The following is a 25218-nucleotide window of genomic DNA, read 5'->3' as shown; positions in this document are numbered from 1 at the left end:
TCCTTTAACCAGCATTGGTGTTGTCGGAATACACCTACCACATATATTTTTGTTTTATTCGGTGTACTGACGGAAAACAGCCTTATTTTAGAATTTCAGCACGTGTGCCTATTCGACGACCTACTTCATTGTTGAAACATTGATAGAAAGATGGATATATTTGTAACAATTTCTTTTAGCTTAAGTGTATATGTTTTGAATATATGTTGCAGAACAACATGGCCAGTATCCTAAATATAAGCTGTATGTTTGGCTCGGGTCAGAAATAAAAAGCGGATCGTCGGAGGCTTGTCACTTTTGTCTTTATTAACCCTCATCACAATACAGGTTATGTTTTAAAACACTGACCACGTTTTCTCTATATTTCACGTCTTCCTCAATTCATACATATTCGCGACTACAATTATTTACATTATTTGATTTTAAATACGCTTTTACGTGTAAATTTGAATTCACGTTTGAGCTCAATGGTTTACATTAATAAGTATCGTTTGTATATCAAATGCATGTTGTGTCTTTTATAATGTGTTAAGACAAGAATTGTTATTTCCAAACTACAGAATACTAAATGGCAGAGCAGCTCACAATATTGATGTCCATTACTATTTCACGACCTTAAAACAATATACAATTGGAGCAAACATCCGAGTTTCCTGTCGATGCCTGATTTGACCGTTATTTAAACATGAGGCTGTCGCAGTATTTACACTGTAAATATTCTGTGTACATTTCCAATTCTTCTCAACAATAAATCAGCGGGGAAAGCAAATATAAATCTTGACTTGACGCTGTTGTGATAGACAAGCGTTAATTTATAACACTGTGACCACAATATGTTTCCTCGGAGTAATAAAACACTATTTCGGTACAAGGGGATCACGACAAATGTTTATAGAATTTGACGTTCCTCTGTACAGTACTTCTGGTGTTGCAAATTTGGTACTGGACAAGGAAGCGTAAATAAAGAAAGTGAAAATGATAATCTGGGGCTCGGCGTTTATGTTTATCTTTCAAAATAGGGAGAGTAAATACCTCACTCAGAGCTGTAAACAGGTGGATTGTCTAAAGACAAAATCATGCCAATTACTGCTCATCTACGTATGACAGATTTTGGGAGAAGGAAAAATTAAAGCAGAATCTCAGGGACGAATTTCAAATTTTATTATTTTGACCCAAACCTTAATCTAATAAAATAAAACAATATAGAATAAAACATATAATTCATATACATATATATAGTTTTGTTTTAAAGTATCCCGTTCTTTTGTTACGAAAATACGTGGGAAATACTTCCTGTATTCAATGGTAAACTAATTTAAATAAAATGTCGAAACGAGTTCCTATTATTTGTTACCATCTTAGGTATGTCACAAAAGCACAAGCTTAACAAAATGGGGCAAACGAGTTCAAAGTAAACGTAAGCGTTATTAAAACCATGCAATACATGTAACTCCAATATTAGATATTGATGATGGTGGAATGCCATGTACCGTAGTATTCCCTGTCCATATTCAAATATATAAAGCGACCACATCACTAACAATGATTTGACATAATCTTATTCATCTGATTAGAACTATTTAACGGGGCATTGAATACATCATTAATTAGTGGACTCGATTGTATATACAAACATTGGCCTTGAAGCCAATCCGACTGACCACCGTATTAGCGCAACATCTGGAGCGGAAGGTTAGACATCCCAGCGATTTGATAGCAGAATACACAGATCGATGGGAGTATTTAGCTGAAGTCAATGTCTAACAGCTGTTGATCTTATATAGCTTTCCCTGAACACGTAATTCACTGACAACATTAAATATTAGGATGTTGTATTTAGTAATGTTCGAACACAACCTGTTCAATAGACCGTTATATGTTCAATCGTGTTGGCGAAACTTGTAGAAATATCTCAATAACGCTGCGTTGACGACTTGTTCAGAGTTAAAACCAAACCAAATGAATTGTTTAGAATAAATGAAAATTTTGATCCTAGTGTTCCACAACCCTGCAGGAAGGACGTGGTAATTGACCCGTTCTATTATTGCCAACGGCGACCTAAATCGGGAATGTATCTTTACTTTTGTAATCATTTATTACTTAAGTAGAGTGTCCCTGTTACCAGTACTAATGGTGGTGATGCTCGGCGTCGGTGGCAGTAAGATAGCATTATATGGTTAAATAGATGTAGTGTTTTACGTCACATATCTCATACGGTCAAGCAGCATAAACCAATACCAAATACTCCCACTCACGAATGCTAGATCCACGAGGGACAGCTGCTACTGATGGTGCATGATTTAGATGTTCATATCAAAAGCTGCAGGGGACGTTATAATAGGTAGACAAAAATAGAATCATTCGGAAGTGAAGAGGTACCTAGTGTTTTTGGCTTCATCGATAACCGATTGCTACGCAATTGTATGTTAAACATGAAGGATGACGAAATTGTAAATGAGGATCTGGTAAAAACTGATTGAAATGTCAGCATTGACACACCTTTATCCCCAACCTAACATTGACGTTAAACAAGGTAAATTATCTGTCATATCCAATTTAGAAGCCTAGCCTAAACAATTTGTCTGTTCACGAATGCGTGCTGATGAATCTGATGGTACAACGCTACACTCTCGCCGACTAATGGTGTATCAATGTTCACGGTTGTTACAATAATTACTGATTCGAGACATAATTTTAGATGGTTTAGTCGACCATGTCGATGGCATGTTATGTGGACGTCACTGCTGTAGTATGATAGAGAAATGCAGAAGTAACTATTTATTACTGGGTAGAGTTTTCACACGAGGTCAAAGGATAACAGTCAAATATGAAACAAACTGATCAACGTTCAGTGGCCAATGAGGCATGACGTAGTCTCACCTCAGAAAGCACTAATTCGACACAAAGACGGGTACTTAACTCTTAGTCACCCTGTATTTACCCATTATGGAGCTATGATACGGGGATGGAGAACTTTCACGATACTTTTAGCAAAATCACGATATGGGACTATATTTATCAAACTTTCCTGTGCAGTCAAGCAAATCCAGTCAGCAAATATATGTTTGCTATTTAAGCTGGTAGAAAAGACTCGGGTTTACTACAAATTCACAAATTATGAATTACCTATAGCGTTTACATTGATGAATGTTGGCCTTTCGGGTGTAAGCTTTATATCATATAATTATAGTGTAGAATTCAACGTGTTCGGGGTGATGCCCATGAAGAAATGAATTTCCCTCCGACTATGAAAAGATAGGATTATATTATCCCCTAGACAGGAATATAAAGAGATTATTGCAGGTCATCTTAGGACAAAGTAATCTTAAAACCTACCCTGATTCACTCAACAAAAACATCATTATTTCCGCTCAGCAAGACCTTGATTATTCTACAGAAGATATAACTCTCGTTGTGACCACGCAAAGACCCTAGATCGTAACTAGTTAATTTGAAATAATTTCCTGTTCTTGCTATGATGATCGAATAAGACCATGCAACGAATTTTGTTTGCGATTGCTAAACTTTGTTTTTGTTTGCTTTACCAATTCTCCTGTTCAACGTAAAAGCGTCTGAAGAAAAACTGCGACGTTGTGGTCAATAGGTCAAATAATTCATTCACAAATTTCATCTAGTGACCCCATACTCTGTCTCATAGTTTTAAAATGTCTTTCATTAAGAAGAACTTAAGGATTCGTGTGTTTATAAATATAAATATGTTTTAATAGAGAGTGAATCTACTACTACACGTGGTATAATGTAATTACTGCAATGCAGACAAAAGCACGTACAGAATATTCCACTCTTGGTCTAATTGGATATATCATTCGGAATTTACGATATACCAGTTGTATAAACGAGAGGTTACCGATAAACAGAACTGTTGGCCAGGCGGGGTTTGCCAAGATGGGAGACACCTAAGGATAAACAAGTGGAATGTTTGTTGTGGAAAAAGTATCAAAATGAAAGTAAATACTTTAGTTTATAGTAAGTGATCATGTTGTCAATACTATTATCTAGGATTATAAACATCACGATATTTAGACGTATGTATAACTCCGCTGTCTAACAATGATACAGCATGCTGTATGATATGGAAAAACCGAACAACGCACTATAAATAAATGTCAACATATTTTGGTGTCTAATGGTCTATGTACCAGACATCTGCCTGTTATAACTTTACTTGCTGCCGAATTGCATAATCGTAAAAGGCGACTAAATTTGGGACCTTATATTTTCGGTTCTTCCTAACTGGCCTGATGCTAAGAGCTCAGTATGAGCAGGTTTGTTTGAACACACCCCACCTGGTCAAATTTTACTGGCAACTGGCAACGGGCGAATCTGTCGTCCCACTCCCGTTATGCTGAGCGCTAAATATGAGCAGAAACTAAAGACTTAAGTGTGACTCTACCAGGGGACAGAACCCAGAGCCTACCTTACATGGGCGAGCTCTCAACCGAAGGCCAAATGTGAAGTGGTGTCAAGGGAGACGTTAGGAAGAAAGTAAGTTAGAAAGAAAGAAAACATAAGGTCCTAAATCAAACATGAGCAGAACCTACCACACTTATATAAAGAGTATCATATGTCTCAGTCATGGGACAAAACCCAAAATATTTATCGCAGGAGCGAGCTCAAAGGAGTCTTTATTAACAAAAATCGTCATTTAGAAAGAAAGGAAAATGTACGAGTCTAAATTTAGTCGCCTTTTATGCGTGCGAAGGGGCAGCAGATACAATGCTAGTGCCGTGCCTGTTAGACGACTGGTTGTATTTAATGTAAATGGTGAGATATGCTGCTTCAGTGTCCTTTGTGTCTTTTGCATTCTGGTTCAGTGACAATGCTATAAAAGATAAAACCTACACTAATATAAGGAGATAAAAATATACTGCTGGCTCCCAAAACAATACACAGTCAAAATACACAACACAACGAATACATGGACGAACCTTAAAGCAACTTTGTTATAAACAGAGAAGTGAAGTAATACGAACCAAGCCACATCCCTACAGATCGCAAAATAGTTGGCCATTTGTATTGTTATTGGACGCTTACTTCCCCATAGGAGAAGCCTGTCTTTAAGTTGTAACAGTTGTATCAATACATGGTGTCATAGGCATGGTTTTATAATATAATATTCCGATATCTAACTAATAATGTGTATAATGCAGGTACGGTCATATTTCGATCTAAAATAAAGCCACGATGTTTGTGTTCATTTAATATTTCATAATTTAAGATGTACATGACATTTGTTCGTTTTAACCAATAGACATTATGGTATACCCTGTTTGGCTAGAACCTTCAAAGTCCTGGTTTGATGATTTATATATTGCTTTGACATATAGTTTTAATACGGACAGATTTGTCCTTCTAGGCCTCATACCCTGTGTTGTTAATCACGATAACATTAAACACAAAAGCAGGTATGAAGATCTTTTACGAGACGGTCTTTTAAAATACGTCTAAAATGATGTAACACGACTACAGGTATAGTAATTCGCACCACATTTTCCCGAGGGAAGAGTACATTTACACGTTAAGTACTTGATACGATCAACCTTTAGTTATTTTAAAGTTTATTACACTGCAGATAGATCCAAGGTTTTTAGCATGATCACAGCGGTGCATTTAAATTCCATTTTACTGCCTTGATTTGCATTAGGGGGTGGGAGAGATATCCTGTTGTGTGTTCCGATCTAGTATTTACCCACTTACTCGAGTTTTAATGCTTTAATGTTTGGAACAGGTTCACATGCGATAAGTGCATATGTCATTTTAAGTGTTTGTGGTTTGTCTTCTGTTAGTGCGAACTCAGGTCTCCTGGGTACAACACTGACACTTATATTGGAGAAATAAAATGGACAATATTCCGCCAGATTTTATCGCCGAACCAATCGTTCAACTACCAATACAGTAAACTACAATACAAAGCCACTCGCGTTAGAAATGACCCTGGCTGTTGTTAATGTTATAAACCAAACCAAACAACAACCTGCTGCCTCATTGTCTGATTGCAAAGACAAACATACCGCAGTCTCCCGAAATATCCTCATACAAACACATCACATACAGAGGAGGCCGTCGTTAAATGACTGTTAATAGGACGTAACTAAACTTAACCAACCAACCAACCATTGTGGTATTAGGAAATGAGACATTTTTCCTTTGCAGAAAGGACATGGTATAGACAGCTGGCATGTTTCTACCTATCTGCAGACATATAAGTTTTGTAATTTATTATCACACCAACAGATGGAAGTATGTTTTCAGTGTCTCTGAAACATATCAGCAAATCATTACATTTTATGTTTATGTGGCATCGTCGCGGGCAATGTTCCAGTGTGTTAAGGTCATACTATAGACCGCATCATGGAAAGACATATCCGTATTACGTTAACGATACGTACGTTAACAAGCTCATGTCAGATAAAAATCAATTCTTATTACCAGTGCATTGAAAAACACCGTTGGTTCGTAATATTGCAATGTCAGCTTTCAGCTGAAAGGGCATGTTACATATACTATTCTATTTTTAACACAATAACTTCAGCGATGTTATATGAAATATACATAAACCGTAATAATGCCATGCAAAACAAAACATTCCCGGCTTTATATCAAATGTAGTACGCAAAGGGGAGACATTAACAGAAAATAAAGAAAATCACTTATCAATAAATAGGGCATATTTCTTAACATGTTTTTTCCTTAAGGTTCACATTTATACAAGATCAGTTGCCATCATACAATGACGGGAAGAGACTGAGGATTGAATACAATTTTAGAGAATGATCTTAGCTTTCGTTTTTATTAACCTTATTTCTAGAGCTAAAATAGACGTTCGTTTACAGTACACTTATATCAAAGGGCACTTGAACAGTAGATACCAAGAAGGGAATTAGGAACATCAAACAGAACACCTGACGGGAAACTCGGAACTGTGTACCCGAAATTTCAAACACTCTATAACTTGTTAATTTCTAAAGCATACCATCACCTGAAAGGGTAGATAGATGTAAGACAACCACCACCTGTAAACCGGTATAGGGTTCACCTGGGGCAAACTGTTAACTCGGATACCATTGTATAACAAAAGCTTTAATGGTTTATCATTGTACATTTATATGTGTGCTACCGTTATATACAGGTGTGTACCACCGTTATATACAGGTGTGTACCACCGTTATATACAGGTGTGTACTACCGTTATATACAGGTGTGTACCACCGTTATATACAGGTGTGTACCACCGTTATATACAGGTGTGTACCACCGTTATATACACGTGTGTACACCATTATTTACAGGTGTGTACTACCGTTATGTACAGGTGTGTACCACCGTTATATACAGGTGTGTACCACCGTTATATACACGTGTGTACACCATTATATACAGGTGTGTACTACCGTTATGTACAGGAGTGTACCACCGTTATATGCAGGTGTGTACCACCGTTATATACAGGTGTGTACCACCGTTAATACAAGTGTGTACCACCGTTATATACAGGTGTGTACCACCGTTATATACAGATGTGTACCACCGTTATATACAGGTGTGTACCACCGTTATATACACGTGTGTACCACCGTTAAATATAGGTGTGTACCACCGTTATATACAGGTATGTACCACCATTATATACTGGTGTGTACCACCGTTATATACAGGAGTGTACTGCCGTTATGTACAGGTGTGTACACCATTATATACTGGTGTGTACCACCGTTATATACACGTGTGTACCACCGTTATATACACGTGTGTACCAGCGTTATATATAGGTATGTACCACGGTTATATACAGGTGTGTACCACCGTTATATACAGGTGTGTACCACCGTTATATACAGGTGTGTACCACCGTTATATACAGGTGTGTACCACCGTTATATATAGGTATGTACCACCGTTATATACACGTGTGTGCCACCGTTATATACACGTGTGTACCACCGTTATATATAGGTATGTACCACCGTTATATACAGGTGTGTACCACCGTTATATACAGGTGTGTACCACCGTTATATATAGGTATGTACCACCGTTACCGTTACCACCATTATATACACGTGTGTACCACCTTATATACATGTGTACACCGTTATATAAGGTTGTACCACCGTTATATACAGGTGTGTACCACCGTTATATACAGGTGTGTACCACCGTTATATACAGGTGTGTACCACCGTTATATACAGGTGTGTACCACCGTTATATACAGGTGTGTACCACCGTTATATACAGGTGTGTACCACCGTTATATACAGGTATGTACCACCGTTATATACAGGTGTGTACCACCGTTATATACAGGTGTGTACCACCGTTATATACAGGTGTGTGTACCACCGTTATATATACAGGTGTGTACCACCGTTATATACAGGTGTGTACCACCGTTATATACAGGTGTGTACCACCGTTATATACAGGTGTGTACCACCGTTATATACAGGTGTGTACCACCGTTATATACAGGTGTGTACCACCGTTAATACAGGTGTGTACCACCATTATATACAGGTGTGTACCACCGTTATATACAGGTGTGTACCACCGTTATATACAGGTGTGTACCACCGTTATATACAGGTGTGTACCACCGTTATATACACGTGTGTACCACCGTTATTATACAGTGTGTACACCGTTATTACAGGTGTGTACCACCGTTGTATACAGGTGTGTATCACCATTATATACATGTTCACCGTTATATACAGGTGTGTACCACCGTTATATACAGGTGTGTACCACCGTTAACAGGTGTGTTACCACCGTTATATACAGGTGTCACCGTTATATACAGTGTGTACCACCGTTTAACAGGTGTGTACCACCGTTATATACAGTGTGTACCACCGTTATATACACGTGTGTACCACCGTTATATACACATTATTACAGGTTGTACTACCGTTATATACAGGTGTGTACCACCGTTATATACAGGTGTGTACCACCGTTATATACAGGTGTGTACCACCGTTATATACAGGTGTGTACCACCATTATATACAGGTGTGTACTACCGTTATGTACAGGTGTGTACCACCGTTATATACAGGTGTGAACCGTTATATACAGGTGTGTATACAGGTGTGTACCACCGTTATATAAAACTATGTACCACCGTTATATACAGGTTGTACCACCGTTATATACAGGTGTGTACCACCGTTATATACAGTGTGTACCACCGTTATATACAGGTGTGTACCACCGTTATATACAGGTGTGTACCACCGTTATATACAGGTGTGTACCACCGTTATATACAGGTATGTACCACCGTTATATACAGGTGTGTACCACCGTTATATACAGGTGTGTACCACCGTTATATACAGGTGTGTACCACCGTTATATACAGGTGTGTACCACCGTTATATACAGGTGTGTACCACCGTTATATACAGGTGTGTACCACCGTTATATACAGGTGTGTACCACCGTTATATACAGGTGTGTACCACCGTTATATACAGGTGTGTACCACCGTTATATATACAGGTGTGTACCACCGTTATATACAGGTGTGTACCACCGTTATATACAGGTGTGTACCACCGTTATATACAGGTGTGTACCACCGTTATATACAGGTGTGTACCACCGTTATATACAGGTGTGTACCACCGTTATATACAGGTGTGTACCACCGTTATATACAGGTGTGTACCACCGTTATATACAGGTGTGTACCACCGTTATATATAGTGTGTACCACCGTTATATACAGTGTGTACCACCGTTATATATAGGTATGTACCACCGTTATATATACAGGTGTGTACCACCGTTATATACAGGTGTGTACCACCGTTATATACAGGTGTGTACCACCGTTATATACACGTGTGTACCACCGTTATATACAGGTGTGTACCACCGTTATATACAGGTGTGTACCACCGTTATATACAGGTTGTACCACCGTATACAGTACCACCGTTATATACAGGTGTGTACCACCGTTATATACAGGTGTGTACCACCGTTATATACAGGTGTGTACCACCGTTATATACAGGTGTGTACCACCGTTATATACAGGTGTGTACCACCGTTATATACAGGTGTGTACCACCGTTATATACAGGTGTGTACCACCGTTATATACAGGTGTGTACCACCGTTATATACAGGTGTGTACCACCGTTATATACAGGTGTGTACCACCGTTATATACAGTGTGTACCACCGTTATGTACAGGTGTGTACCACCGTTATATACAGTTGTACCACCTTATATACAGGTGTGTACCACCGTTATATACAGTGTGTACACCGTTATTACAGGTGTGTACCACCGTTATATACAGGTGTGTACCACCGTTATATACAGGTGTGTACCACCGTTATATACAGTGTGTACCACCGTTATATACAGGTGTGTACCACCGTTATATACAGGTGTGTACCACCGTTATATACAGGTGTGTACCACCGTTATATAACGTGTGTACACCGTTATAAGTTGTACATTTACCACCGTTATATACAGGTGTGTACCACCGTTATATACAGGTGTGTACCACCGTTATATACAGGTGTGTACCACCGTTATATACAGGTGTGTACCACCGTTATATACACGTGTGTACCACCGTTATATACAGGTGTGTACCACCGTTATATACAGGTGTGTACCACCGTTATATATACAGGTGTGTACCACCGTTATATACAGGTGTGTACCACCGTTATATACAGGTGTGTACCACCGTTATATACAGGTGTGTACCACCGTTATATACACCGTATACAGGTGTGTACCACCGTTATATACAGGTGTGTACCACCGTTATATACAGGTGTGTACCACCGTTATATACAGGTGTGTACCACCGTTATATACAGGTGTGTACCACCGTTATATACAGGTGTGTACCACCGTTATATACAGGTGTGTACCACCGTTATATACAGGTGTGTACCACCGTTATATACAGGTGTGTACCACCGTTATATACAGGTGTGTACCACCGTTATATACAGGTGTGTACCACCGTTATATACAGGTGTGTACCACCGTTATATACAGGTGTGTACCACCGTTATATACAGGTGTGTACCACCGTTATATACAGGTGTGTACCACCGTTATATACAGGTGTGTACCACCGTTATATACAGGTGTGTACCACCGTTATATACAGGTGTGTACCACCGTTATATACAGGTGTGTACCACCGTTATATACAGGTATGTACCACCGTTATATACAGGTGTGTACCACCGTTATATACAGGTGTGTACCACCGTTATATACAGGTGTGTACCACCGTTATATACAGGTGTGTACCACCGTTATATACAGGTGTGTACCACCGTTATATACAGGTGTGTACCACCGTTATATACAGGTGTGTACCACCGTTATATACAGGTGTGTACCACCGTTATATACAGGTGTGTACCACCGTTATATACAGGTATGTACCACCGTTATATACAGGTGTGTACCACCGTTATATACAGGTGTGTACCACCGTTATATACAGGTGTGTACCACCGTTATATACAGGTGTGTACCACCGTTATATACAGGTGTGTACCACCGTTATATACAGGTGTGTACCACCGTTATATACAGGTGTGTACCACCGTTATATACAGGTGTGTACCACCGTTATATACAGGTGTGTACCACCGTTATATACAGGTGTGTACCACCGTTATATACAGGTGTGTACCACCGTTATATACAGGTGTGTACCACCGTTATATACAGGTGTGTACCACCGTTATATACAGGTGTGTACCACCGTTATATACAGGTGTGTACCACCGTTATATACAGGTGTGTACCACCGTTATATACAGGTGTGTACCACCGTTATATACAGGTGTGTACCACCGTTATATACACGTGTGTACCACCGTTATATACACGTGTGTACCACCGTTATATACAGGTGTGTACCACCGTTATATACAGGTGTGTACCACCGTTATATACAGGTGTGTACCACCGTTATATACAGGTGTGTACCACCGTTATATACAGGTGTGTACCACCGTTATATACAGGTGTGTACCACCGTTATATACAGGTGTGTACCACCGTTATATACAGGTGTGTACCACCGTTATATACAGGTGTGTACCACCGTTATATACAGGTGTGTACCACCGTTATATACAGGTGTGTACCACCGTTATATACAGGTGTGTACCACCGTTATATACAGGTGTGTACCACCGTTATATACAGGTGTGTACCACCGTTATATACAGGTGTGTACACCGTTATATACAGGTGTGTACCACCGTTATATACAGGTGTGTACTACCGTTATATACAGGTGTGTACCACCGTTATATACAGGTGTGTACCACCGTTATATACAGGTGTGTACCACCGTTATATACAGGTGTGTACCACCGTTATATACAGGTGTGTACTACCGTTAATATACAGGGTGTACCACCGTTATATCAGGTGTACCACCGTTTATACAGGTGTGTATCACCATTATATAAAACTATGTTCTACCGTTATATACAGGTGTGACCACCGTTATAAACAGGTGTGTACCACCGTAATATACAGGTGTGTACCACCGTTATATACAGGTATGTACTACCGTTATATACAGGTGTGTACCACCGTTATATACAGGTGTGTGTACCACCGTTATATATAGGTTGTACCACCGTTATATACAGGTGTGTACCACCGTTATATACAGGTGTGTACCACCGTTATATACAGGTGTGTACCACCGTTATATACACGTGTGTACCACCGTTATATACACGTGTGTACCACCGTTATATATAGGTATGTACCACCGTTATATACAGGTGTGTACCACCGTTATATACAGGTGTGTACCACCGTTATATACACGTGTGTACCACCGTTATATACAGGTATGTACCACCGTTATATACAGGTGTGTACCACCGTTGTATACAGGTGTGTACCACCGTTATATACACGTGTGTACCACCGTTATATACAGGTGTGTACCACCGTCATATACAGGTGTGTACCACCGTTATATACAGGTGTGTACCACCGTTATATACACGTGTGTACCACCGTTAAATATAGGTGTGTACCACCGTTATATACAGGTATGTACCACCATTATATACTGGTGTGTACCACCGTTATATACAGGAGTGTACTGCCGTTATGTACAGGTGTGTACCACCGTTATATACACGTGTGTACCACCGTTATATACACGTGTGTACTACCGTTATGTACAGGTGTGTACCACCGTTGTATACAGGTGTGTATCACCATTATATACAACTATGTTCTACCGTTATATACAGGTGTGCACCACCGTTATAAACAGGTGTGTACCACCGTTGTAGACAGGTGTGTACCACCGTTATATACACGTGTGTACCACCGTTATATACACGTGTGTACCACCGTTATATACACCATTATTTACAGGTTTGTACTACCGTTATGTACAGGTGTGTACCACCGTTATATACAGGTGTGTACCACCGTTATATACAGGTGTGTACCACCGTTATATACACGTGTGTACACCATTATATACAGGTGTGTACTACCGTTATGTACAGGAGTGTACCACCGTTATATGCAGGTGTGAACCACCGTTGTATACAGGTGTGTATCACCATTATATAAAACTATGTTCTACCGTTATATACAGGTGTGCACCACCGTTATAAACAGGTGTGTACCACCGTAATATACAGGTGTGTACCACCGTTATATACAGGTATGTACTACCGTTATATACAGGTGTGTACCACCGTTATATACAGGTATGTACCGCCGTTATATACAGGTGTGTACCACCATTAATACTGGTGTGTACCATCGTTATACACAGGTATTTACCACCGTTACATACAGGTGTGTACCACCATTATATACATGTGTGTACTACCGTTAATACAAGTGTGTACCACCGTTATATACAAGTGTGTACCACCGTTAAAACTGGTGTGTACCACCGTTATATACAGATGTGGACTACCGTTAATACAAGTGTGTACCACCGTAATATACAAGTGTGTACCACCGTTAAAACTGGTGTGTACCACCGTTATATATAGGTATGTACAACCATTATATACAGGTATGTAGTACCGTTAATACAAGTGTGTACCACCATTATATTCAGGTGTGTACTACCGTTATGTACACGTGTGAATTACCGTTATATACAGGTATGTTCCGCCGTTATATACAGGTGTGTGCCATCATTATATACAGGTGTGTGCCATCATTATATACAGGTGTGTGCCATCATTATATACAGGTATGTACCACCGCTATCTACAGGCGTGTACTACCGTTAATACAGGTGTGTATTACCGTTATATACAGGTGTTTACCACCGTTATATACAGGTATGTTCCGCCGTTATATACAGGTATGTACCACCGTTATATACAGGTGTGTACCACCATTATATACAGGTGTGTGCCATCATTATATACAGGTATGTACCACCGCTATCTACAGGCGTGTACTACCGTTAATACAGGTGTGTATTACCGTTATATACAGGTGTGTGTGTACCACCGTTATATACACGTGTGAATTACCGTTATATACAGGTATGTACCACCGTTATATACAGGTATGTACCACCGTTATATACAGGTGTGTACCACCATTATATACAGGTGTGTACCACCATTATATACAGGTATGTACCACCGCTATCTACAGGCGTGTACTACCGTTAATACAGGTGTGTATTACCGTTATATACAGGTATGTATCACCGTTATTTACTGGTGTGTACCACCGTTATTTAATGGGGTGTACCACCATTATATACAGGTTTGTACTACCGTTAATACAAGTGTGTATTACCTTTAATACAGGTGTGTATTTCCGTTATATACAGGTGTAGTATGGTATATACTTGGCTTTATTACCGATTTAATTCAGAGATATGTTATACTACGTTGCACGAAATGTATTGTATTACTTTGGGACGCTTTCTTAATATAGCTATACGACTCGGAAATAGGCAAGGTATAATTATAGGAGTCAACAAAGCATGTGTCGGGGGTCATACCGAATGTTTAGATCTCGTTCTTCACTAAGTTATGACGAGGCAGTTTTTTAATCATATGTTTATCTTTCATGGTTAAATTCGTGATTGTGCACGACAATTAATGTTGTGCTTTATTGGTGTTGATCATTTTTATGTAAAATGGGTTTGACGACAGTATAAAGAGTAAGTTTTAATGGTTCAGATTTTTGTCATGTTAAACACTTTGCATTACTCTCGACCATACCCTTGGTAGCGACTAACCAGCGTGAGAAAATTACAAAGTTACAGATACACTTTCATGAATTGTGTTCTTGAACATACATCAACGGGCAAACTAAAGCATAGTTTGATTTTTCACCACAATATTTTTTATATATAAATTTCACCAAATAAAACTCAAATTTTTATCAAAATACTTAATATTAATATGTATTTCACACGTTCATTACTTATATATCTCGCACTCTCTAATTACTAACAAAATGCATATATGAAATCAAATCGATTTACCATTTAATACAATATGCGATAATTACGTTCAGTAAAATATGGTTGACATGTCTTTCATGTTTATGCTATATGAAATGTAGATTGGTGATTGCATTCGTGTGTAAAAGGGTTAAGGAATTTGTCACCCGTATCACCAATGAAAATCGAATTTCTAATTAGATCAATAAACAATTGTTGTATGAGTCTTTAAATATCCTTGACCAATGGACTTCCCTATCCTAGGTTGACTGGGTGCTAAAAATATCACAAAAAGTTCCACTTTCTACCATGATGCAATGCCAATACTTAATCAATAGGTTTGACCAAGACTTGATGAGTAAACATGATAGACGTGTCAAGTGTATTGTAGGTTCCTGTATTGTTATGTTTATAACGGGCGAGGAAACAGTAGTTTATCGAAGAAGAAATAGATGAATGTGTATTAATATGATATCTAACAATTATTGCATAATACCATAGCAATACCCTTAACCACTACCATTGGAATTTCTTATCGTATGATTACAGACTGCTAAAAATAACACGGAAATTTTCACTTAATACCCTTTGCCGCCGAACTAATGTTCGATCAATAATTTTGGGCCAACTACCACAAAAGGTTACGTGACTGCCTCAGACATTTTCCAGTCAGGAATGCAAGCCAAGTGTCCACTCCTATATTAATCTGATTTTGTGCTAAATATGAAAATAAATTTTTCATGAAATAAACCGACATTTGACTATAAAATAAATCACTAAGTGACTGCAGCAAAACGTTACCAGGGCTACATAACTGGATGCATCGAATACAAAACTATTACACTACTTGCCTCAATAGACCGAGTGTCACCCTTGTCATTAGCTGATGTCGTGACAAATGGAACGAACAATTCACAACATAATCTGAGGTTTGACAGAGTGGCTTGCACAAACAGTTGCAGAGTTGACTAAGGGTTGCTCTGAAATGTTTCCAACAGCTAAAGAAAGCTGGCTATCAGCATTGTCCTTAACTGATCATGACTAAACCACATTTTAGGAGAACCCTTCACTAGATACTATCATACGCTTTATTTGACTAATACATGATTTGATATATTTAATTTGTTAATATGACTAACGTAATGGAATCATAAATGTTGGGCCGATAAGAATGTTAACAATTATAAAACTCCCAGCCACTATCGACACTGTCATCCATCACTACACATCGATTACACTTTCAATACACACTCATTTCACTCATTTTAATACACATTTTCACATGGGAACCCGGAGGCTAAGTTTTCCAGATATATTCCAAACACGAATGCCGTCCAAACTAGAACACAGAATCCAAACAATTAAAGAATAACTTAAAGATCAAAAAGTCCAAAATACAGCAGTTATTTAAAAATGCATAACATGCATGTATCTTAGCCTGTTATGAAAACACACAGTAGTCCCATTTTCAAATTACGTCATAGTAATCAGTCATTTTGTTTATTCATACACACATTGTGTATAAACACACAAATTACCCTACAAAAGACAGGTGTATCGACACTCCTACTGTTTTGATAATGACGGACGTCTCCGTATCTTACTAACATAAAACAGCAAAGTGCAGTGTCATTTGAATACTTGTAAGGCATTGGGATGGGGAATGATGCCGGCGTCTCCAGCCTTCATTCCAGCTAAGTCATATTAGATATGATAATGACAGTAAACCTGTATGATACTATCTAAATCTATATAATCTGTGTAGATATATCAGATACACTGACATGTGTCCCCATGGTGGCAATATCATCCGTCTGAGGGAGACAATACACATAAACTGGCGCAATGTCTCCGGGGATAAAATAACACAAAAATCGATAGCACACTATTGCTGGGGTTAGGTCATTTTCGTACTGTGGAACTATGTTATCAATGGGTGGCAGTACATAGTGAAAGTTAGTCTCGCCAGATATAGTATATATATACAAGGCATGTGGGCCGTCGCTATCTGACCCAGATCAGAAGGGCGGAGAACTTACCTGTACAGGTAAAAGAAATCATTAGCAGGAAAATTGTACATGTTACGTCCACAGTTGACCACTTGATGACACTAGATGCTGACCGCTGTCTCACAGTGTCCTTAGCTCCTCTCATATCGCCGCTGATCCACACAGAGCCAGAAATGGGTGTCCCCCAGCTCTGACATACGGAATAACTAAACCCACGGCCAGGTAGTCCCACAACACGTCATATACAGTGTGCGACTATTTTTAAAATGTTATCACAAATTAAACAAACAAGGTGACTCACGCGGAAAAAGCCCCGCCGCCTCGAAATACACAATCCCACTAGTACATTGAAACACAGGTGGATAATACTTTCACATTATGGTTCCATGTTTCCATACACAGGTATATAATTTAGTAACACTCCGGAGTCACATTAAGACGCAATGCTACAGAGATACCGCAGTGTGGCTGTGTGACGGGACTCCCCACGTGTTCAGCCAGGGAGAGTAAACCGGTGTCTAGAGCTTTCTCCGGCAGCATACAACACAGTCTGTGGTACGGCCACTATAGGCTCACTGGAGCGTCATTGGAAATCAGGGGAATTTCTGCATCATCAGCACTTCTTTAAATCCTAGTCAGACACAGAATATTAAAAATATTCACTATCGGGAATTACGTCAGATGTGTATCGGTGTCTATCACATATAGAAGTCTGACTACTCCGATATTTCCCAGGGACGTCCGTCGGAACACTCTGGATTTCTCTCCCCTGACTACCCATACACATGCTCTCTGCTGACAGCCGGATATCTGTCACCGAGAAAACATTGAATAGCGCTTCAAACATTCACGATCGACCGCAAAATGTAGGTGCAGGGTTTTTAATAGTATCTTGCATGATCATTTGTAAGGATACGAAATGCACACGCAAACAAAGCCCACTGGAATGCAGCCGTATATTTCCTCTATACAACACTAGACTGATTTCCGTGATGATGTGGGTTTTAAAATAGAAGAATGCCTCTCTGTCTGTCTGTCTGTCTGTCTTATATTCGTCAGATAGATGACAATGTGGCAGGAACGAAAATAAATAAAAACCGTGCACAATGCACCGACGATGTTGATTGGCGGACTTGATGATATGACATTATCTGTAAATCAACTTGTCACTGAAGTAACCTCCAATATATATACATACTCTGATGCAAAACCAAGGAAGATTTCTTCGTACGAAAATCTTATTCACAGCAATTAAATTGACCGTTTTTCACAGAAATTAGCTTTCAGCGTTTACACAGACTGTTTAAATTTCTTTTTCGCAGATCTCCACAGTAACATGTGGCACACATCAGTCGCCAAGTAAATGAAAGAAGTACATTCAAAACCGCTCCAAAGGCGGTTTGATAAACATCGACCCCCTACTGGGCCACAAAGTGGCGAACCGAGAATTTTGACCAGTGGAAATGTAAGTTTAGAAACAGACTGATATAAACAAACAACGAAATAACGATAAAATCGATACACAATGTCTTTAAACACAAGTCTTACGCGAGCTAATTGACAATAAAACTGAGTTTACGTCTCATAGCTTCAATTGTAAACATTGCATCCGGGAAACGTATCCAACACGATATCGTGCCTGCTTAAATGAATTTATTTATGGTGGACATGCGTTCCATACAAAGACTTGTACTGAAAACGGACTTAATTAATTGTTAAGAACATGATAGTACATTCGCTATAGATAGGTTAAAACCATATCAAGTGTACAAATATATTTGCACTTTGATGATCTTTACATTCCTCCAATTAAGGGATGAAGACTGTTTCATTGTTCACGATTTTCTTTTACGTCTACGTTTGACATAATTCCGAGAAGCGGTGCTTACTGACATGAAATTAATTCTCATCATGCTAATCTTCAAAAATGTAACATTTTCACTTAAATGTTCCATTATAGTTGGAAATATAGAGTAGGGAACGCCATTCGTTGAGATGTAGAGAACGCTTCTTCTTTCGGAGATCTTGGTTCTTATTAAATTTCGTCAATTTCCGCAGAATGCAATCACCATTTTTTCGTATTATTCAACGGCACGATTAGCTCTTTTAGCACATCATACATAACTCATTATAATTTACATGTATAGTGTTTTGTAAGGTGGCATATTCCTGTCGCCACTTAGTATTTAGCGAGATAATTATCTCGCAAAAATTATCAGGATAAGTCGAATTATCATGATAAGTAAGTTGACTAATTATGAAAATTATGTCGACTTTTCATGATAATCAAGACGACTTGTCTTGATATATACATATTATATGATGACTAAGTTGACATAATTATCACGATAATCCGACTTAATTATCATGATATTTCGACTTATCGTGATATTTTTGGCGAGATAATAATCTCGCTAAATGTTAAGTGGTGGCAGGAATATGCCACCATAGTTTTGTTTAACGTTTTCTCGTCCTCCATTTCACTTGTAATGAGGTAAAGTTGAGCGACCAAAGATTTTGCTGATCATTTAAGACAGAAACCTATCTCAGCCTATCAAAAACTGAAACTTGATTCCATTAAAAAGCATAATAGCATAGATGACAAACATGATAGGATTTCATTTTTAAACACACCTATATTTTCTATTGTTAATGAAAATTATTCAGTTCAGATTGCTGTTTAGTCTGGATTCTTTTTGTCTTCTCCTCGAGTCGTTGATAAAACATGCTTACTTTTTGGAAACCCAATACGTATTTTATTATTACTATATCATATACCGAACGTTATATGTTTGCTTGTTGTTTGTTTTTTTAGTTTTTCTGCGAATAATTCTCACAATCATATTTTATTTTTAACAACGTACTAGCGACATCACTTAGAAATACGTACCATATAAACCCATTAGAACCAACAAATGCTACACCTTCATATTGAGTTTGGATACAAGTTCACATTTTATATTGATCAATGCGTGAAATTGCATTACACTCGGTAAAAATTCGAAAGTTGTGTCTACTCGAAAGATGAATTAATTATGTTTGGCTCACATGATCTGAGACAAAATTGATTACATCACATGATCGTTATATAACATCGTAGTTATTGAGAAACATTTTATATTGATTTCTCTGGGGTATTATGGTCTGTTACAACAGGGAATAAAAACTCCACTCTAATAGATATAACAAACGTTCCGTATTAAACACAATGACACGATGCTGCGGATATGAAACACTTTATTAAATCATTACCCCCTATCTAAATAAAGCGTGTCATCAGTTCGCCTGTGTCACGATGTATACTGCTCGTTCCTTCGGCTAACCACAAACCTCTCGATAAGTACTGGGCACACTCCTACACGAGGTTGTGGTGACAAGATCATAGCTGTGCATCCTCAGCATTGTTCTTCCTCGTCTAACTATTCGGCGGGGTACATCTTCGTACTATCTTGACCGTCATTTCTATACTTATAACGACGTGTAAATTGAATCGCGTCATGTTTTATCATTTGGCATGACCAGTGTATTTACAAATCAGACGTCTATACTTTAGTATCTAGTCTACGATGTCGGGGGATTGTGCATAAAATTTTAACGTACTAGATCTCAAGCACGTTCATCAGTGCGTCCGACAGTCCTTGAGAGAATACAGTGAAATGTTTCACATACTACATGTGTAACATGTATAGGGGATCACACGGAGTCATCTTTAACCTCACGATCTCATTCATCAATAACTTTAACGTAAATCGAAATTCTATACCCTCTGTGTTATTTTTAGTTTGAGATTCATGTCAGCAGCTACACAGAATGTAGGTAGGTTTAATGCTTACTCCCCATACGCTTCCACTTTACATTGGATGTAACTAATATAAAAAAAATACATGAAGAACGCAATTATTGAAGCTCAATAATAACTCTGGTGGTGTATGTAATTAGATCATTGTACTAGAAATGTTTCTCTGGTTTCTCTCTCTCTCTACTTATTAACACATGTTAAATGAGTTCTAGAAATCGGCACAACATGGTACTTAACATTATTTCATTAAGTAATCATTTCACACGTGGAAACGTATATTTTCGGATATATTGTATTGGGAAGTTATCAAGGTAAAAAAAAACTGGTAAAAAAATAGGGATTTAATGACATTTAATGTATTTATATCGGCAAATACACAATATAGTACCATTCCACAATTGAATATATTTGCATAATTAAACAAGGTTAATGTTATATGAACACACTTTATTTCCATATAAAACTAAATCATCACTTACATAAGGAACTATTAAAGTTAAGTGACACAAGTACGGTACTACTTAATTCCGCGTTACTTATTCAATGATTCTTTGAACTAATACTAAAAGCCAATGGGTCAATAAATACAAATGTGACAGGAGGGGAGAATGAAATGAAATGTTCCAGAAATTATAACTTAAATAAAAAAATAGATATGAATTACCATAAATTCCTTCATGAATTTATTAGATCATGTTGTGATACAAATATATCTTAAGTGAGTGCTGCCATAGTCTTGAACTCGTTTCATTGATTAACATACATACAATTATTTCTATTGTTCCTGGACTGATTCTCTGTAGATCTCTCATTGAATCAAACATAACTTGTTAAAGTGATCACCGTTAGTTGGATGATCTTAACGCCCTAATAACAGCTATAGTCACTTTAGGACGGCCTCCCCATCTATGTAAAGCGGCGTGTGTGTGTTAGTCCGCTAAACCTGCCTATATTATTAGGCTTTTTATTTTTTGATTTTTTTTTCATATTAGACTTATATATTAGGCAAAAAAGAAAGCCTAATAATAAAGGCAGGTTTAGCGGACTATGTGTGTGTGTGTGTGTGTGAGTGTGTGTGTGAGTGTGTGTGTGTGTGTGTGTGTGTGTGTGTGAGTGTGTGTGTGTGTGTGTGTGAGTGTGTGTGTGAGTGTGTGTGTGTGTGTGTGTGTGTGTGTGTGAGTGTATGTGTGTGTGTGTGTGTGTGTGAATGTCTGTGTATAGTGGAACCTTGCCTTTTTATAGTGCTATGTCACTGAAGCATGCTGTCATCAGCGCCGAGCAATACACCCTCCACTGACAAAGATTCCGTAAATTAGGGTGCAAAGTCACACCACATAGATTCTCAGCATATCAAAATTATACCTAATGAGTTGTAGATTTGATCTTACGATCACTAGCTGACGGCTCTGTACCAGGCACGGACTGTCTCAAAGTATTTCAGAAATGTCTATCATTTACTGTGTTTATAAAATTCTATTTGTGATGCATGTTATTCGAAACACCTGAAGTAAAACGAAGTACATAACTATGTCTTCTGAAAAAATAAGTAACTCAGAATAATCTGAATAATCTTATCATAAGTTGTTATGGTGTCCACTAACTTCTTTATTGATAAAATAAAACTTAAACGGATTCCCTTTGGTTACAATTTCATGATAAAATCCCAAAGGAATTCATATATAATTAATTAATCATTCGTTATCGTCTTGGATGGAACGACCAGCCGTTTTCCGTGATCGCTGGCACGACAATTGTGACGTCATAATGATAATGACGTCATAAGAGGCCCTTCATTGCTCATTGTTTATATGACTGCCAACTGCGCTTGTTAAGGTTACATTCAGTCTTTGCATATTACAAAGTTAGCTCCCTTGCGGGTAGGTATCTGTTGTAACGTCCTTATTTTGTGAGCGCAATTCACACTGGGTACCCGTACCGGATGTGTATCGACGGGCGTGACTGTCACAGATTTGCATATTTCACAGTTTTAATGTAATAAGTTCGTAACTATGGCAGTTCAACTAGATTATCGCGTCGTATGCGATCTGTCAACCCACGTCAATAGTTATTGGGAATGACTGTCAATGTAACGTCCTTATTTTTTTCTGAAAGGATTCATTTCTATGGCTAATCAAACATAGGAAAGCCTCACGCCCCGATGACAAATTTGAGTCATGAAGATTGCGAATAATCAGTGAAAATCACGTTGTGTACGGGGCTTCTTGTTTTAAAAATCGTGACGGGGCTTGGATGTGATTGTACGGCAGCATGGTGAAGATGTACTGCGAATTGTTGATGAGTTGAGAACGCAGCTTTTTAAGCCAAATGCTTCTAGATATCATATATGGTTCTATATATAGTTTTAGTGGGGCATAATCGCGTACTATGCAAATACAGAATAGTGGGGCTGCATGAAAATGTAAATATAACACTGTGAAGCATATTTCACTTCTGAAACACTTATGTAATAAAGGAAACAACATTATACACTTACCTCTAATGATATTGCTGTATCGTTCCGATACGGTTCACTTTGTTGATAGTTATCGTAATGAGGACATTTTGGCACGTTTATAACTAATTAGTTTGAGACAAATCGCTGAAAAGCAGAATATCATTGAGAATTTTTTTTTGTCTAAGGGGTAACACAACATGCTGTTGAAGTAATCAACTCACGTCGGGGTGTTTCGGGACCAAGAATGTAACGCTCGGAATGATGATATACTACACTTGACTTGATAAAGATGGAGTATAAATTTCTGACCTCACAGTTATTAAATGATTGGGACAAATCGTTAAGACAGGCAGCGCCCGCGTGTTAAAAGCGAAAGTGACTACACGGAGTAAAACGTCAAACCGTACAGAAACACAAATGTCTACAAAACTTGTACACTGGTTTGAGTTATTCGCTTTAAATCCACTTGCTTTTCCCAGTTGACAGGTATTGTTGTAAAACGTGAATTTCTACATAAAACAAGACAATGAACTGTCATCGTAAACAATGCGGTTAAGTCTGGGTCGGTAAGAATGCTATACATCTTTTGTCTGTACCAGAAGGTGGCTATATCGCCACTTCCTAGGTAACATGTTATACACACTTAACATTGGACTTTACAATCATTTCCGCACCACATAACCCATTACTAAAAATAAAAAGAATAACGTAGACTATATTTCATTGACATGATTTTAACGGAGCTAGTTTTGGGCTAGAATTTCACTACCTTCTGTTATTTAAGATATTTCTTATGCTTTATATATTTGCGACTTCACAAGCACAAATAGGAAACTATCAGGCTCCTTGTTTATTATGATTATTTGTTTTTGGTTTTGACTTTCCATAACCATAAGTGCCATTTTCAGCCCCTTGGACCAGACATTACTGCGCGTATCTTGTATTTATGACCAGGTGGTATCATTTTAACATTAAAGGACTAGAAAACACCCGATTTAATCTTTAACGACCCACCAATAGTTCCATTTTAACCTTAAAGGCAATATATTGCCGGTGCTGACGAGAAGTAATATATATTTGGTCTTACATAAATGACCAGACTGCTTTATCTCACCATATGAAGGCTATCTGACGTTTTTGATCCTTTGAACCTGTTATTGCTGTTTGCAGACTTTCCAGGACCACTTGGCACTGGTGTATGATTATAGTATAAAGAAAACCTGCCTGAAAGTACAAGTAGTGATGGTAGGATTTGACAAATCGTCGACTATGACACCACCATGTCTACGAAGAGATTTCTGAGCTGACCTAAGGACAACAGAATGCGCGTACACTTCATATACAAATCAAGATGTTGGCACAATTTCTCGATGGATATTCTGGCACACGTCTCTAGTCTGATATATATGTAACAAAGATATAGCTGGGTTTTTTTTCCTCAGGTCCAAATCATCT

General features: G+C 38.2%; 1 protein-coding gene across 1 annotated transcript in view; it reads right to left on the bottom strand.

The window, feature by feature from the left end:
* LOC138329472 (uncharacterized) overlaps positions 1–18274 on the bottom strand; it is a 43461-nt gene extending 25187 nt beyond the window's left edge. Inside the window, exon 1 of the mRNA XM_069276497.1 lies at positions 17540–18274. Within this exon, the coding sequence (XP_069132598.1) occupies positions 17540–17654 (115 nt within the window). The 5' untranslated portion in view covers positions 17655–18274. The remainder of the gene's footprint in view (positions 1–17539) is intronic.
* Positions 18275–25218: the final 6944 nt, after the last annotated feature.

This window comes from Argopecten irradians, chromosome 8, assembly GCF_041381155.1.
Source record: "Argopecten irradians isolate NY chromosome 8, Ai_NY, whole genome shotgun sequence".
In the NCBI taxonomy this organism is placed as follows: domain Eukaryota; kingdom Metazoa; phylum Mollusca; class Bivalvia; order Pectinida; family Pectinidae; genus Argopecten; species Argopecten irradians.
This window is presented reverse-complemented; position numbering and strand designations above follow the sequence as displayed.